Consider the following 19238-nt stretch of genomic DNA (forward strand, 5'->3'; position numbering starts at 1 on the left):
ATCCACTGTGCATAAAACTGTCCTGATAGAGAATTACACAAAGAGACCCTCTTCTATGAATCCTTACAAAACAACTTACTTTTTGGTTCCTGGGGCTTCCAGTGTCCGCCATCATTAGCTAACTCATGGTTGCCTAGGTTGCCAGTCATATTTTAGGTGACTCATAGCAATGCCATGTTCTCTGTGGTGGTTTGAGTGGGAATGTCCCCCATAGGCTCATATAATTTGAATGCTTAGCTAGTGGAACTGTTTGGGAAGGATTAAGATGTGTAGTAGCCCTGTTGTTGGGGTGAGTCCATGATCATCATAGTAGGGAGCATGGTAGCCGGAAGGTAGACATGATTGTGGGACAATAACTGAAAGCTTACGTCTGATTCACAGATGGGAGACAGTGAGAGAGACAGACAGAAAGAAAGAGAGAGAGAGAGAGAGAGAGAGAGAGAGAGAGAGAGAGGACAGAGACTGGCCCCGTTGGTGATTTTTTTAAATCTCAAGGCCCACTGACAGTGATACTAAGGTTTAAGACTGGGCCACTTTGGCTGATACTGATTGCTACATAAAACAGAGAAGGAATAGACCGGAGGAGGGGTGGTAGAAATAGAGAGATACCATAATAGAGGCAGCCGTTATAGAATTGAAGAGAAAAGTAACGATTGAAAACCGACTATAGAGAAATACCCAGAAACCTACAGGGATGACCCCAACTAACAATCTGAACAACAGTGGGAAGGGTACCTTAAATTCCCTTCCCTGTTAATGAGACTGATGACTAACTTATCTGCCATCATAGAGCCCTCATCTAGTAGCTGATGGAAACAGAAGCAGACATCCACAGCTAAACACTGAGCCAAACTCCTGGAATCCAGTTGCAGAGAGGGAGGAGTGATAAAAAAAAATGGGGCAATACCAGACACCCACAGTGTCTATGGGACCTTTGACAGTGGAACCAGGATGTATCCCTGGTGCACGAAAGGACTTTGGGAGCACAATCCCCATGGAGGGATACTCCCTTAACCTAGAGCCAGGAGGGAGGGCCTAGACTCTACCCCGAATGATCTAACAGATTTTGATGATCCCTCCTAGAAGGCATCACCCTCCCTGTGGATTGGGGGGGATGGGGGATGTGAGGGGGTCAGGAGGCATGGGAGGGAGTGAGGGAGGAAGAGGGAACTGGGATCGATATGTAAAATAAAAAAATAAGTAAAAAATGTAAAAAAAAAAAGGAGAAAGTGAACTAAACATAGGCCTGCATTAATGCCTCCTTTTTGTTTATTTACCAATTGACATTTCTGCAGGATTTGGGTATATAGTCTATCAGGTATGTGGTTTGCAAATATTTTCTTTGAGCCTTTAACTTATATCTTACTGTAGTCATTGTTTTCCTATCATATAGATGCTTTCTGGTTTCTTAGTATACTGTGATTGCTGTGGCCTTGGTAGCCTGTGCTTTGGGGCTTATTACAGTGAAATCTTTGATCAGATCGATGCTATAAAAATATTCCCTGTAGTTTCTTTTAGTAGTTTTGCTGTTTCAGGACTAACATTAAAATCTTTAATCAATTTCAAATGTGTGTATATATATATATATATATATATATATATATATGTATATATGTATATATGTATATATGTATATATATATGTATGTATGTATATGTATATATATATATATGTATATATATGATATTAGATAAAAATCTGATTTTGTCTTTCTAATTTGAATATCTACTTCTCCCACTACTTAATAAAAAGACCATCCATGATCCATGGTAGCTACATGGTATCTCTCTCTGGCTACTCCTCTCTGCATCCTTTTTTCCTAGAATTCTGCTAGTCTGGTTGCCCCACCTGCCTGACTACTGGCCAATTACCATTTATTCACCAACCAATAAGATAATCATGCATACACAGCATACAGGAGGACATTCCCTATCAAAGAACCAGGATCTGTTTTGTCACACACAGTGTCTAGAGGGATAGTGTCTATTGCCATGACATTACTTAGAGCTTCCAGGGGCTGAGTAGTCTACATAGGTTTATCAAGATAACAGTCCTTGGCCTATACTTAACTTCCCTTTCCTTGACAAAGAGCCTGTCTTTTAAAAGCAGCATCTCCTCTCTTTTCCAGCATAGGTTGAAAGTGGGTGGGGAGTACTTTATTCCAAACAGCAGCTGTTGCAGAGTGAGGGTATTTGAAAGGAACAGTGGTGTATCCTAATTACCTGTGGCAAGAAAAACATCTGTGTAAGAGAGGTAATGAAATTAATGCTAACATCTAGCAGTTGCATACATTAATTGACATTAATTAATGCCAAATTACATGAGACTTCCTATGGAATCATATCACACACTCACCAGAATAGAACATGGAAGAAGTCCATCATATTTAATGCTATTATAGCAAACCTCAAGGGGAATAAGAGTGATTGGTCCCTCATTATGAACCGCAGCCAATTTCTTTCCATTTCCATTAGAATGAGAAAGGGAGCAAACTGAAAACTTCTCCAGGCTAGCAGCTCAAAACTGATCACTTCCCTTCAGCTTGTAAATTTCACTTTTAGCCATCCTGAGCAGAAACAGAAAACTAATTTTAGGCTTTACTTTTGTTGCCGAATAAAATGCATTGTAACTCTCAGCTCAAAGACAGGCCTCCTGTACAGAAAAACCAGAGTACACAGAATTAGAAAGTAGAAGGAACTAGAATGCTCAGAGGTGTCTTCTTAACCACTTATCTCTCAAGCCCACTGAGACTCCTCACTCACCCAGGTGAGGAGTGCTGGGTCAGCAATTTGGCTTCCCAGTGTCCGATTCTTTCACTGAGATTCTTTCACTGACTGCTTGCTGTGACTGTTGACATCTCATGTATGTTTTATTCACTTTCCAGCTCAGTCACACATAAATTGATATCTATATATACAACTTGCCAAAAAGTGGGTCCATTCTTTAATACTTGCCATCCATTTTTAAAAGCACTCTCTATATAGTTCCTTGTAGTTTGAGAATTTTTATAACCAAGACATGGTTTTCAGAACAAAAATACCAAATATTATACATTGGCAACTTGTTTTTTATCATATGTAGTTTAAGTATTCACTCCCAGAAGCAGGAATTTAATGGTGAATTGAATATTTCACACTTTACTTATTCCCTTTCTGTTTCATCTATTTATTAAGGTATCTCTAAACATTCCTGGGGCTGGAGATAATGGCTCAGTGTTTAAAAGCGCTTGTTGCTATTGCAGAGAACCAGCATTTGGTTCCAAGACTCATATGGGAGGCTCACTGCAATATGCAACTCTAACTCCAGGGGATCCAACTTCCTCTTTTGACCTCCTTGGTCATAATCTCATTCACACACACACACACACACACACACACACACACACACACACACACACACACACACACACCCAAACACTTTTAAAACTCTTTAAGCACTTAGAAATTAATGGTAGGAGGTCCGGTGTGCCTGTGGCCCATGTGGATGTCAGAGGATATTTTGTGGATTCAGTTATCTCCTTCTGCCTTACGTGCTTCCAGACATCTTCATCGGGTGTCTGTCTAGGTTTGCATGTGTCTCCCTTTCTCTGGGGAGCCACTTTGGTAGCCCTCACTAAATACTTCTGAGTACATACCCGAGTGACCCAGTCTTCCTATATGTCATGACTTCCTTAAATGGAATCCTGAGAAATGAATCTGAATTCCATAGACAAAATTTTATGCATTTTTCTCCATATGACTAAGGTACTCTATAAGAGCATAGATTAATGAATAAGTTCATTTTGTGTGTGTACGTACTCACTGACACTTAAGTAGAAGAAGCCAAAGTCTAGTTCATAAAAGTCAACCCCACACTTAGGAGATTTTAATGGAACATATCAAATAAAAGTGAAGCAAGGTTGGAGTCAAGCAAACCAAATCAATGCTTCACCATGTGCTTCTGTTCTATAAACAAGCAGCTCTACTCTCTAACTCAAAATCACTTGATATATCATCCTCTGTAGTCTTGTGACCATTAACCGTACTCTGAATTTATAAATATCCATTAGAATAACTGGCTTATAGGCCAGTGTTTCTCAACCTGGGGGGGGGGGGTTGAGTGATCCTTTCACAGGACTTTCCTAAGAGTTTCAGAAAATCATATATATTTACATTATAATTCATAACAGTATCAAAATTACAATTAGGAAGTAGCAAATAGAATAATTTTATGGCTGGGATGTCAGCACAACACGAGGAACTGTATTAAAAGGTCGCAGCATGAGGAAGGCTGAGAAGCACTGCTCTAGACCTTGACAAATGCTCCTTTGTTTTCTTCTCCAGTCTCTCAGATTTACAGTTTATACAAAGATGACCTGTAGACACTGTCTATGTTTTTATATTTCCCATCTGTGGTTTGCTCAGCATCTTGAAGAGGAGATAGTGATTTTGCAGAGCATGACCAGACACGATTATAAACAAAACAATGAAGCTTATGCATCCATGAGTCCTCCTTAAGTGTCAGCTCTTAGAAGCCAAGGAAATTCTGATCTTTGCATTCGATTCAATTCACTTTAGCAATGATTCTTTATTCATCGTCTCACATAGCAGCAATAAGACACTGGTCGACTCGGCACACTCAATAGCTTGATGACGTCTTCAGGGACCAGTTTCTCTCAGTCTGGTCACAATCATTAAGTTTGAATGGCTCCTTCAGATAAGAAGACAATTAGAATAGTCTGCATGCATCAACTTGAGACCATATTGTGCAGAGGTAGAGAATCCCCTTTCTGTACCTCTGGTACTTCCCCTCACTTCTCATTTAGCAGTACTAGATTTAAATGTTCTGTTCTAAACTAACAATATGAAGGAAGACCCTGAGTGGACTCATCAGAATTAATCCTCCTATGTCAGAGCTTATAAGTCTCTTAGAGGAAGAAAGACAAAGCAAATGCAGGGTTGACTTTTCCAGCCAATAGAAGAGAATGGCAGGTGGCTTGTGTGTATATATATAACTTCGTACTGGCATAACAAAGGTCAGCTCAACCTGTCTTCAAACGATTCATTATGTTCCATAAATTAACTCTATCCCTGGAGGGGAGGGGCAAAAGAAATGTCAACAAAATGATGACTTATAATAATAATAATTGACATTTCCAGATGTATAGATTTCAAACATGTAGCATGTTTGTAAGAGAAAAGGGCCAACCAAAGAAATACATCCTGAGCAGAGCCAAAGAAACACACTTTACCCCTGGAATCACAGCCAGTGAAAGAAATACACCCTGATCCTAAAATGAATTTTAGCCAAAAGGCTAAAAAGGACCAGTGAAAGAAATACACTTTGGCCCTGAAATCTGACCCTAAACCTGTGCAAAAACAAAACCCAAAAACAAAACAAAAACAAAAAAAAAAAAAAAAAAAAAAAAAAAACCCAGTCCCTGAGCAGGAGATCTAGCCAGTCTAAACACAAGGATTGAAATCTAACCAATCCCCACCCTGGAAATCCCCCTAGGAAAACTCCACCACCAAAGAAGCCCTATATAAACCCTGCGTCTGTTCAACTTGTGGCTGTTTGGCCTCTCTGGCTGTCCTCTGCCACCCTGGGAGAGGGAGCCACTCTCCTGGATTCTTCCCTGCCAATTAGTACCTGAATGAGGTTCAGGTGAGACCTTCTATTGCTGCTTTTGTGGGGACAGAGATGCAGAGAAGACCCTGAGTGGACCCTGGGTAGAGTGGGCAAAGTGAAGTTATTACACTCCACCCTCAAGGGGACTGGAGCCCAACTGTAACAATTTTGCCCAGGGAAACCCTCTCCTGCCAGAGCAGAGCTGATACACTGGAAAAGCCTTTCCCTGAAACAGGGCTGTAAGCTGCTAGGTCTACTGTGACCTGAGATATTCCTTGGTGGCAGAATTCCTTTCCACCTGAGCTGTAACACTCAGTATTCTGGCTCCTGAGTGCCAGAGTCCCTGTCCATTCCATCTGAGCCATCAAAATGCTTACAATGTTTATTATCCAATTACACCTTAATCAGTTCTGTGCAATAGCTAAATGATTAAATGACTTATATTGTTATCATAGCTTAATAGCTGAAGGATGCAAGTTGGGAGACATTGAAGCCATTTTCTCTGAGCTAGGCACCTGGTACATAGCCACAGCTAGAACCAAAGCCTGGATTTCATAGAAAGAACCCTTCTTTTCTCTTTCGCACCAGGCAACCTTTAAAAAATTTGGAGACACTAAAATGCTGCAAAAAGGTCTAGAGGACTCTGAATTTGTAAATTGAAGATTTTGGAAAAAGACAAGTATCAAAGATTGTATTTAAGGAGAAACATTTTAACTTGTGCTAAAAAAATAAAAATATATGGCACCATGGGATGTCTTAAAAAAAAAAAAAAAAAGGAGATGGAAAGGATAGGTGTGGGTCTTTTATTTATTTCTTTTTCTTTTTTTTTTTTAAATTCAAATGGGTTTCACCTATACTCAATGGGGTTGCAGACTGGAGAGCTGTCCTATGTTGACATAAGGCCCTTTACTGAAGGAGGTTTGGAAATAGAACTCTAGTTTCATCATTTACTGAGTCTACTAACAACTAAATCAGTCAAGGGTCAGCTGCTCCAAATGTGCATGCTGCCCTCTATTGACCTTTCCTGCAGAGTTCAGGAGCACCCAGATTTCTCATATGTAGATGTTCTTGGCAAGTTCCTTACTGATTTCAAGAGAACTCTTTCATGAACCCTGTGTCCATCTTAACACATTATTAACCATCCCCATTTCCCTGCCAATGATAAAGTTCTAATATTTCATTTAAGAAAAAAGTCTGTAAGCACCAAAAGTAAGTAAAAGAACCTAACTTTCATACAAAAGCACACTATCAAATAAACAGATATGTTTCAAATAATATTCACATTTTTGTATACAGTATGCCAAGATTAATATTAGGAATTAGGGGTATAGCAGAGAGGAACACACACACACACACACACACACACACACACACACACACACCATGTCTTCATGGAGATTATATTCTAACTAAAACAATGTATAGAAAAAGATAGTGAGGTATTATTAAAATAGCTTCTAAAGTTTATTCAGGGAGTAATCATGGAAGGTCTTCAGAAGTAGCAGAGGGCTGAAATTGAGAACTTGTTTCGTAACTTGGTAAAATTCTCCTTGAAGGAGAATTGGTAACTTGGTAAATTGGTAACTTGGTAAAATTCTTCGGTAAGAAGGGTGTATGGGTAGAAAGTCCTTAAAACCATGGGGAAGTTGAAATTGCTTATAAACAAACTGGAGATTAGAAAACTCATGGGCAGAGTAAGAGAGGTAGACATGTAATCAGGAGAGCAAAGTAGATGTGGTGGGCCAGAGGAGAGGAGGGTTTGAATGCAATGCAATACAGAGTGGTTTTATGTTTTAATATGACATTTTAAGAAGATACTGTCATAAAAGGATATCATAGAGGCCAGAGACTCTCCAGTACAGTAATAGAGAATGAATTGACCCAAGTCATCATTACAGTGTTGTATTTACTGACCACTGTGCATTTTCAGCTGAAAACTTGGGTTTCAATTTATTCACCTCTAAAATGAGAACAAAGTGTTTGAAATGGAGATGTTGCTTGTGTTTCATTTCTAATCCACAAGGAAGCACCTCCATCTTTTTAATGATCATAGTACTCATTCCAATGAAACTTCAACCTGAGGTTTGAAAATACAGCCAAAGGTCAAAGCATGGAGGTGAGTTCTAATAAAGATGAAAATAGGGTTATAAAATTGTCTTTTTAATTTTTTTATTCAGAAACAATCTTATTTTACATATCAATCAACACATTTCCTCTCCCATCCTCCCATGCTCCCCACCAACCCTCCCAACCCACCCCTCCAATTCCCAAGAATGGTGAGGCCTTCCATGTGGGATCATTAAAGTCTGTCACATCACTTGGGGGAGGGTCTAGGCCCTCCATTTATCTGTGCTGAAATATTATTATCCCTCCATGATGAATGGGCTCCCAAAGTGAATTTATGCACTAGGGATAAAAATTGATTCCACTGTTAGAGATCCCATGGACTGCCCAGGCCTGCTAACTGCACCCACATTCAGAGGTTGGTTTCAGCTTTATGACTGGGGTCCTTGTGCTCTCACTAAGTCAGGTCAGCTGTTCCTGTAGGTTTCTCCATCGTGGTCTTGACTGCTTTGCTCACCTCCCACCCCCCACATCTGGATTCCATGAGTATGGCTTAGCTGTGGGAAATGTACATTGACTCTGAAGCTTCTATCTTTTCCTTTCCAGACTCACAATACCTAACTTGCAGGATGCAAAACTGCACAGATGCCAACAGAAATAAGCCTTTCCCAGGCTACATTGACCCTGACTCTTTGATTGTTCAGGATGATTATGTGTTTGTTCAGGTAAGAAAACCCTACTTCTGTTCATTTGCTGAAGGCATTTCTAGTCTATGTCTTGTTATAGCCCTTTCTGCCTTCCTGCACACGCTCAGTGGAAAGAAAGAAATGGATTGGAAAGGGAGGACAAGAAGGACAAAGAGGGGAAGAAGGTGAAAGCGGGTAGGAGGGGAGAAGGAAAGAGGAAAGGAAAGGGGCAGGGAGGAGGGAGGCTCACTGACTATTTATTCTTTATCCTACTTTCTGTAGGGATTTACCAACCTATGTAAATTTGCTGCATTGACCCAGGAATGATACAGACTTCCATTTATGTGTTTCCCCAAATAAGCCCTGGCCACTGAGTGTACTGAGGTGCTATATCCATTTCTCCTTATCACAGAAATTGCCATCCCTTCAGCCCCCTCCTCAGTATTAATTTAAAATAAAAGAATGTGAATGGGAAATTGTGGACAGATAGAGGTGGAAATGGACAGATTCCAACTAAAAATGATCCCCTGGTACAGTCAGGAACCACTGTGGTCTCCAGGGGAACATGGCATAGATAATGTCTTCTCCTAAGAAGGGGAAAATGTTTGAGAAGGTGAGATTCATGAGTAGTAGCAAGAGACAACCAGTAACCATGTGTTGCTTCTTTAGTGCTTAAGAAAAAGTTTAGTGTTGTCAATTCATCTAAAAATCATGGAATCTCTTTCTAGGGGAAGAATGAAAAAGGTATAATTGCAAAATACATGTAAAAATGTGTACATCATGCCAATTCAGTGTATACATCATATAGTATAAATGTATTTCTGAACATATAATGGTATACACATATACTACAGTTGAGGTACATTCTAGACACAGGTTTATTTGGAGAATTAATTATGGTATTTAATCCTGTTCATTAAAAGAAGATTGCCTAGCATCGGCCTAGGTAATTTTGAAATGTTTCACAAGTGATGATTATGCACATCCCAGTTCCTTTTTCTTCGAGAAGTATGCAATGAACACTCGGATAATTTCACATGACATCCAAATTGCTGCATGTGTTAGTCCTGTCTGATTCACTTCTCTACCATTAATGCTGTCAGGAATCTTTCCCCGGTTTCTGGCAACAGTTTATAATCCACATATCTGACATACAAATCAAAGTCAGAATTTATATTTAGAATTATATGAACAGCCTCCTATAACCCATCACTTCCACACTCAACTCTGAAGAATGTCGTTTTCAAGTCACTCCCTTGTCCTATGATCATTTATTGCAGTTGACATCCCACATGTTGACATCCCAAGTATGCAAACTCCAGTGACATTCAAACTGCCGATACTTACATAAGGCTCAATTTGCTCTAAAGAGAAACACATTCTCGGGGGTGCCCAGGGTAGCATTCAAGTCTGGAAGAAAACAACGCCTTTTCTTCCTGTCCTACGAGCCCTTCAGGATCCTTAGACCTGCTTTGGACAAGACAGTGGCAGTTACCATGGTTTTCTTCTGAAAGATGGAGACCTAGAATTAATTTGGAACTCAAACCCGAAGTGGCTTTCTGCTAACATGCTTTGAGATACTCTTAGGTGTCAGTGCAATGCAGTCAAACAGTAACTGTATGTGGTGAGGAGAAGACTTCTCTCCACTATGGAACCTGGGCTTTTCCCTCCTAGCCAAACATGGTCATTTGTGTGGTATCGACTTGAGTCTGACAAGTTAGAAGCTAGTCTGCTGAAGTACACTGAGATAATATCTCCTGAGGCTTCTAGCCTTGGGAAGAACAATGTATATATGATATAATTATATATATATATATAATAAATGCATTTATATGTTGAATATATCTAGATACATACATAGATTTACAAACACACACATTTACTTTTGTGTGTCAGTGTTTTTCCTTTCCTGTTTTTATGTCTGTGCACCACATTCCTGGCTGAGGTTAGAAGATGAATAAGAACCCTTGAAACTGGAGTCATAGATGATTGGGGGCTGCACTGTGGTGGGGGGGTGCTGTACTGTGGATACTGGGAATCAAACACCTGTCCTCTGGAAGAGTAACAAATACAAATATGCAGATTACATTTTTGTCTATTAGATGATGTTGCTGGGCTTCTGAGCACACTTTTACAGTAAGTAAGCAGGCAGCTTTTCTGCTAAATACCGGCCACTGGTAGTTGTCCTTTGCAGGCATCTTTGGTGCTCTGTGGCCGCTACCTACTTTATTCAGGCAGCTGTTCTTCTGTGACCCCAAATGTTTCCAGTAGCTTCTCTCACCACCTTGTTTCTGTGATCCAGCTGACATCCGGAGGAAGACCACATTACTACGTGTCCTACCGAAGAAGCACCTTTGCACAGATGAAGCTCCCGAAGTATGCTTTGCCCAAGGTACAACACACTGGGTTGCATTTTTCCCTGCTCTCCTTTCTGCCTCCATCAGACTCTCAAGGTCACAGGCAGCCTCCGCTAATGAGTCCCCTGCTTCATCCACCCCACTTCCGCAGCTAGACTTCCCAATTTCTCTCGTGCAATTCTGTCTCCCTCTCTCCGTGGGTCCATTTCCCGTTCCCTTTCCCTCTGATTTTTTTCCTCCTTTAGAATTCTTCCTGCATAGACATCTGGATAAATTAAAAATACCCTTGTTTTTGCTTTGCAATATTAAATATTCCTGAGCAGTATGTTTGTTTTTAAATGAAAACAGAAAAAAAAAGTTAACTTTGTGTTTTAGCCTGGCAGTTGTTCTCAGCAGGAGTTGGGAAAACTGGTTATCTTCAGAGACCTGAGGCACAGCTGAATGTTTTGCCTGTTCTATCCATTCCCCTTCGAAAACAGTGGAGAGCAGAAGTGAGACCCTCATCCCTAGCATCCTCACACAAACTGAAAAACTGTGTTAATATGGAGTGCCACCTAGTGGAAAGCAGATGATGTGGCCTTTCAAAAAACAAAACAAAAACAGGAAAAACCAAAAGCCTTTTAGCAGTCTCACTGTTTCTGTGCTAAAGTGACCAAAATTTAGTTTATTGTGGCTTAATTTTAGAGCAATTGAGATGTATATGTGTTAGAGTGAGGGGTGAGAAAATGATCACATTGACATGCATAGAATTATACCTCAACTTTGAAAATTTTATGCTGAACAAAGAATATAATGAAACTTATTTTGAGCCAAGTCTCGTCCTTTAGTGAAGCTGGAGTGTAAGAGCAGACTGAGAGTTGTTAAACATTGTGCATGGTAGTCTCCCATGAAGGATCCAGAGGGAGATATCAATTCAGGAGGGGAGGAGTACCCTCCCCGTGCTGAGTACTGAAATGAAGTGTCTGTGATTCATTCACCAAAATTGGAAAAATAAATCTTGGAAGATTTTTACATTTAAGAACCAGATTTCTAGTCAGTGCAGGGGAGGTGCCCTGATTCAAGAGGCTTGCAGACCTGAGCCTAAATAAGGGGACTACAGAATCCAGTCACCCATCGCATGATTGCTCTTAGCAGAATGATCTCAGCCAAAGCCAATTCCAGTTGCCATAGGTGAGGTTAGAAGCTAGACTTTCTTATGTCCATGCTAGTTATTGTTTTGATTTTTTTCTCCAGGCAGGTAAATGAATGACTCCCACTGTTAAAACTTAGCATGCTCCCCTCCTCACCAAATTTGTTGTGCTATCAAAACTTGGAGGAAGGGGAAAGCCTTCCTTGGTCTAGGGATCCTACGAGTGGTAATTTGAACTGAGAGACTTTGTGGAGAGGCTGCTGGAGACTGGAGGACAGGTATTTTACATTGCTTGTTCATGGTCTTCACAAAGATCACTGTTGGCAGCTGTCCCCAGCGGCCTCTGGACAATCTAGAAGGCTAAGCTTCCTTTGGAGCTAATCTGGCAATCTCCTCCACCACCCCAGCACCTGCCACCCAGATGATCCTGTTCTACAACTTAGCTTCATTTGAGTTCTTTGGGTAGAATGCAGTGATTAATTTGTCTTGTTACTTCAAAAATGGAAGCGAGTGTAGCACATAATGGATTATTTGGTCCAGGTGGGTGTTTATAATGTACAGCAAAGAGAAGCTTCATTATAATCCCATTATGGCTTCAAAGAGAAACCCCAGCGTGAGTGGAATGTTGTGCCACAAAGGGGCTGCATTCCATGGCCTTCCTTCTGTCCGAACCAGGGCTGCACCTGCAGATGAGCAAAGCTTCCTGCTGACCTAAGGAATGGAGACACATCTTCCTTCTCGTGCACAGATATCATTAGTCACCTACTGACATTGTATGAGATGTTGTAAGACCAGAATGCTGCCTTTGGCTGTGTGTAAACAATTAATAATGGTGAAGAAAAACCAACAAAGAGTGATAGTTCAAAGTTACCATTGCAAGTAAGAGTACATGGCCTGTTAGACAGAGTGACATAGTGACAGTTCTTCCTTCCCCTCACTCACTTGGAGCCTGTTCTTAGCAAGTCCAGTAAGACAGATGAGGCAATACATAGAAAAGTGCCTCAAGTGTTTTGGAGCACAGATACTCTATAAAAGCAAGGTAATATTATTATTAGTATGGATCTAGTTGTCTCCATACTGGAAGATGGATGGGTACCAGGATGCAGGGGGGTACCAAAGATGCTCAGTTTGTAACAGGAGACCTGACTTCAGACCTGGATCCATCACTAACTTGCTTAGACACCTCAGCTATCTGGGTTTTATTACTTTTTCTTTTATTCATTTTTTTAAAAAATAAAGAGCTTAGATTCAAAACAATATTTTCCCCTATTTGTCACTCAGAATAAAATGTCCTTAGTGATATATTGGAAAAATTTGGTTCTAGAGTCAAATAAGTTTAAAAAGAAAGTAAACTTCAATCCATGTGCCTCCCTTAGAGACTAGCAAGAGGTCACATTCAAGGGTCCATGAATGTCCTATGACCAACAAAGTCTTTATTTCAGCATTAATCAATAGTTAACCAGCATGCATGGCTGAAGAAACCAATAATAACCCAGCCTCTAGGAGCCTCTAGGATTATCAGTAGTTTGAGTTCAGGAGCTGGAGAAATGGCTTAGTAGTTAAGAGTTTGTGCTGCTCTTCCAGAGGACCTGAGCTTGGTTCCCAGGATCATCTAGCCCCAGCTCCATGGTATCTGAACATTCTTCTGGCCTCCAAGGGTACTCACATGTGTGTATAGTATATACTAATAAAGATGAACATACTCATATACATAAGTAAAATAAAAATAGAACTCAAAAAGGAAAAAAGTTTGAGGCCAGCTTAGTTGATAGAGTTATTTCAAGGCTATCTTAGTTATAGAGCTGACTGTATAGCATGATTTTATTTTATAATCAAACAAACAGACCCAAATGAATAAATCACCACCACTAATAAGAGCTAAAGGTTCTAAAAAAGATGTTTCCACCCCTACTGAAAAATATATTAAACTCCAATAATACTAGTATCCCTTAGGACAGATTTTGCAAGGTGTTCCAGTAGAGCTCCAAATAAGAGTCTGAATTGGTCTAGAATCATGGGAATCAGTGAAGAACACATTTTTTAAATAAGGGTTTGATGAAAGGTGAAATAAATTATAAATGTATCAAATTTTTATGGCCAGTATCATCATTTAAAATCCCTTTAGTGAAATTACATAAAGGTAAAAAAGGTTGGTTTGCGACCTTTAGACATGCAACCTATTAGCATTATATGACAAGTTCTCTAAGCCACCCTGCTCAAGCTATTTAAATAAGCTGTATTTTTGATACATTATTGGTTACTTGTCATATTTCTGTGATAACATATCCTCACAAAAGCAACTGAAGGGAGAAGGGCTTTATCTTGGCTCACAGTTCAAGCATACTCAGGGTTAGTTTCCTTGAAACAGGGGTTTGAGGCAGCTAGTCCTTTTGCATCTGCTCAAAGGAAGCAGAGGGAGAGGAATGTCTGTGCTCAGCCACCTTGCCTATCTGTATTCAGTCCAGGTCAGAAAGTCCTTAGTGCTAGTCCTATTCAGGGTGGGTCTTCCCAAGCCATTTAATCCAACCCAGAGAATGAAGGTGTTCCCAGAGCCTTATCTCCAGGGTAATTCTTGTCAGCTGACAATTAACATGAGCTATTATCTACAAGTGCCAAATATACATAGTGGATTATGAAGTATGATGCTGTAGAAGTGTGATGACAGTCTCCCATGAGTATGTTCTCAAATCTGTTGTGTGCGTCCATCAAAAGTTCACTGTTGCAGAAATTCACACCGAAGCCCATGGGTGGGAATTGGCTGTGCTAGGCTCTGCTTTCATTTGAAACAATTTAACAGAAATCCAGGATTATAAAATACTTGATGGAAAGAAGCATAAACAGGAGGTAGGTGTTCAACCATTTTAAAGATTTTGGTTTCTATCCTATTATGAATTAAGACCCATGGGAGGTGTATCCCCGTGGATGAGTTAGTGCATTTTATGATAATTTCCTCCATCAGACAGAAAACATTTGGATAAACCTCCTCTTGAGTATATTGTTGAGTGAATACTTAAGTATTTAAAAAGCAGAGACATCAAGTTGATCTTTTGTGATCAACATAAGGGATAGACAGACTCCCTAAGGTAAAACATTCTCCATGCATGAAACATACTTTAAGTGTTGAACACTGTAATGCTATTTAAGACTTGTTAGCATTATTTCCACTGCCCTATGAAGGACATGTTCTTGTTATCTCGAGGTCACAGATAGAATGTCTGAGCATGAAGTTCCCTTCAGATGACTGTGTCACAAGCCAAGACTGATCTTAGGTTATAGGAGCTTGAGGATAGAACTATGACTCAAGCTCCACTGAACAATCTGGATTCAGAGCATTACCAGGGAAGATCAGATGTGAAGTGTCAGTTTGGGAAGATTTGAGTTTTACATTATACAAAAGCCAAGGACAATTTTATTTTATTATTTTGCTATTTATTTTTTATACTTATAAAAATAAGTATATTTTGGGCCTTTTCATTTCTTAACTGTCACAGGATTATAAAGCAGCCCAACAGGCTTCCCTGAAGGAAACAGTAAGTCTTGGATGGTGACAGATTGTTTAGAATAGTGGTAGACAGTGGCAAGAATCCAGAATGGAAGAATGAAGGATTTGGAATTCTTGCCAGAAGATAGGGGACAAGGCCTCCATGTTTCATTCAAGTTATTTCTATGTCTGGTAACCTTGAAGTTTCAGAGCATCACCCTTAATGATGATTCCATCATCTCTTGTGTAGTTTTCTTAGAGAACTTAGCAGAGGAAAATATTGGATTAGTAGCCAAGTCCTCAAATTAATCACACACACACAAACATTAATGCTTTGGAGGTTTCTGGTGGACACTTTTTTCTCCTGGGGAATTGCAGAGTGTTGCTTAAACTCACTAATGTTTGTCAAACTTTAATGGGCATAATACTCACGGAGAACTTCAATAGAGCATATTGTAATACAGTGAGTAGGGTCTAAGCTTCTGTGTCTAAGGAACTTGTCGCCAGTAACAGTCTGCAGACCACAGGGCAATCCAGGGCCTGTCTGCCTTCTTTATCTCACTGCAGACTGTCCTTAGGTTTGCCTTGTGTAAGTCTTCAAGGCTAGAAGTGCTCGAACTTGACAATTCATAAAATGACTGGTTCTCCAATTTCATACATATTTAAGACCACCAAGTTACAGTTAGGCTGCCATACATCCTTCTTTCTCATTTTGTCATGGATTCACTGCTTCACCCCAAGAAGACTGAGAAAATGTACAATTGACACTTAACTATTATGTCCATGTATGTGAAAGTAAGCTTTTGCTCTCTCTCTCCTCTCTCTGTCTCTCTGTCTCTCTCTCTCTCTCTCTCTCTCTCTCTCTCTCTCTCTCTCTCTCTCTCTCTCTCTGCTTTCCATCAAAGCTCTTCATTGTCTATTTCTCTGAGTGCATGCTGTGTTAATGTATAAAACCCTTCTTCCCTCTTCACATCCTTGTCTTTTCCTTCAGGACATGCATGTCATTAGCACAGATGAGAATCAAGTGTTCGCAGCTGTCCAAGAATGGAACCAGAACGACACATACAACCTCTACATCTCAGACACCCGTGGTGTCTACTTCACCCTGGCCTTGGAGAATGTCCAGAGTAGCAGAGGCCCTGAAGGCAATGTCATGATTGACCTGTATGAGGTATGTCACCAAGCATATGTGGTTCTGGAGGACAGCAGCACACAGACTAACTGATGAAAGATGGGTCACTTTATCATTCTAACCCTGGTCTTGGAGAGTGTCACTTTACCTGAGAAAAGGAAAGACTTACAGAACATTCTTGTTGTTTAGTTTTCAACTCATAGTATTTTTTTAAAGAGATTTTAAAAAATGATTCTGCTTGATAAGAGCAGCTGCAGAGAATTTGGAAAGTATCCGTGGGGAGGAAATCATACAATTAAAGGCTTGCATAATATTGATGTACATCTGATAGGGTATTTGATATATGATATGATATTTAGATACAGTTTTGAATGGCTAACAGGGTTTTGTGTAAGGAATCAGAGGGCAATACTCTCTTACCTGACTCTGAAGTGACATGGATGGAACATCTTTTTATGCTATGAGAATTCATCCATAGCCTTGAAGAAGTTGGGCCTTGAAGAAGTTCCCAACTCGAGAACCTCAGCTTGCTAGTGTCCTACTTCTCAATGGCTAATGCATGATATAATTTCATAAGATCTTTTTAAAACAAAATCCTGAAAAATTTAACAAAAAAGTACAACAAACTAGAGTTTACCCAACTTCCCTCAGGGCACTGTGGCTCTTTGCTTTTCTAATAATCAATATTCAATGTAAAATCATGTAAGTTGGATCAATAAGTTATAATGAAAAACAGTACCAAGGGTGTTATGATCTTTCTTTTGTTATGAAGTGCAGTGGTATTACTTTGGAAACAAGGATGTACACTTTATAGAAACATAATAGATTAGTTACAAGCTTAATATTTTTTCATATTCATACCCTTTACTACCAAGGCTCAGTGGTAGTCATTGAAGAGGGGACAGGATGATTAAAAGTTCATGAGGCAGTGGATGATTATAGGCAAACTGTGTTTTCTGGACATGAGAGGCTATTTGTACACAGGAACTCACAGTAGCTGTTGACTGCATGCATAAGTTGTGCACAATACCAAGCCAGAGAAAATCATAGCAAGGATAGGGGAGGGAGCTTGCAGAGTCCCAGCCCTCCCTGAGGAGCTACTAGAAACTGATGGCTGCAGGAGGAGAAGGGGAGTTAATCTTCTTCAGGGTTGAATTGTCTTTAAAGGTACAAAAGATATAAAGCAAGCTACTCTTTGGGGATGAATTGCATCTTTTGGTCATTTTGGATGTATTATGATGGATTCAGAATGAATTAGAATGAGTTATTTAATGACATATTCAGGGTTAGAGAAATATAGTAACAGATCTATACTCTATCTGAAAGAATGTCTGAATGGATTCAGACATATGCAGTCATAAAGACATTGCCATTTTGTTCAGATCAGAGATTAAGAAGAATCATAGTGTAATCTCCAATGATAAAATAAACCAACTTCACTTAAGAAACTCAAGCCCAAGTGTACATCCGTTTAATGTGTTCTATTTTCCCTTTCGTTTGGTTTAGAGGTTTAGTAGCTAAACCTTTTTTTGTGTGCATAAAACCAGGTTCATAGACTGGTATGTTCCCCAAAATAAAAAAAAAAATGAATGGCATGCTTAATTCAGAATTTGACAGATTAGTATAATATATAGATATATATGATATATATGTACATATGCATATATATATGTATATATATATGCATGTATATAGTTAGGATATATATATACTTAAGAAAGCACTAGATATAGTGTCCAATATCTCAAGCTCCAATTGAATATTTATACTGGAAAACATTTACATAATTTCAAGATTTAGTGTCAAGAATGTTCTAGATAAAGTTTGTTGTATATTATAACATTTTAGAAATCCAAGCTGTCTGAGTTTGGATTCTAGTTGTATTGATATTTCTGTTGAAATGCATGCTCAAGACAAGTGCATAGCTTCTGAGCCACACTTGTTGAAAACATAGAGATGAACAGAGTACCCAGTAGATTGCTCTGAGCATGAAGTCAGTCCTTGCTCACTACTACCGTAGTGCCTGAAATACAATGTGTATAATGAAATATAGAATTATTACTATAATTTTGCAGTGTGCCTGGGTAGCACATGGCATTCTATTCTGACGCTCTTAAAACATGTACACATTTTAAAATGCCAGGCACATTTCCATCAGTGGGACTTTCTGCTTCTTTCTATATTCGAGTTAGCAGTAACGTCTGAGAGTCTTAACACTGGGCACTTGTCTTACAAATGGTATAAATTTTAGCACTCCTTTCATTTGGAAATGTCCTATGAACATTTAACTTGAAGTATATTTCGTTGAAATGGCCTGCATTCTCTTGCCTTGAGCAAGCCACACAATAGACGCATCTGTGAGGGATAACCCATGTGCCACCTTAATGATCCAGTTTAGTTTCTTGAGCCTGGTTCTGGCCTTTGCCCCCTAGCGCAGCCTGAATACATGGGCAGGTGCCTAGGCTTACCGCAACTTGATATGCTGTGTTTTGCTGACACTCAGGGGAGACCGGTCCTTTCCTAAACAGAAATGGAGAGGGAATTGTGGTGGGAACAGAGGGGTTTGGGGAACTGGGAGGAGAGGAGGGAGGAGAAACTGAGACTGGGCTGGGAAATAAATGCATAAATGTAAAAAGTAAAACAATAAAAGAGAGGAAAGAGTAGGTCAAAAACAAAAACAAAACAAAAAGTGAAGAATGTATACCCAGGAAGATCAACCGAGTCACCCCAAGGTGTCCTGCAGGGTATTTTTTAGCCATATTTGGCCAGAGCAGTAAGTAAA

At 39.7% G+C, this 19238-nt stretch overlaps 1 protein-coding gene across 1 annotated transcript in view; it reads left to right on the forward strand.

Moving 5' to 3' along the window:
* The window catches only part of Sorcs1 (sortilin related VPS10 domain containing receptor 1), a 505553-nt gene that overhangs the window by 387873 nt on the left and 98442 nt on the right, over nucleotides 1-19238 (forward strand). Inside the window, exons 7-9 of the mRNA XM_051199684.1 lie at nucleotides 8278-8396; nucleotides 10660-10749; nucleotides 16316-16495. Coding sequence (XP_051055641.1) covers nucleotides 8278-8396; nucleotides 10660-10749; nucleotides 16316-16495 — 389 coding nt within the window. The remainder of the gene's footprint in view (nucleotides 1-8277; nucleotides 8397-10659; nucleotides 10750-16315; nucleotides 16496-19238) is intronic.

The sequence above is a fragment of the Phodopus roborovskii genome, unplaced genomic scaffold (genome assembly GCF_943737965.1).
Source record: "Phodopus roborovskii unplaced genomic scaffold, PHOROB, whole genome shotgun sequence".
Classification (NCBI taxonomy): domain Eukaryota; kingdom Metazoa; phylum Chordata; class Mammalia; order Rodentia; family Cricetidae; genus Phodopus; species Phodopus roborovskii.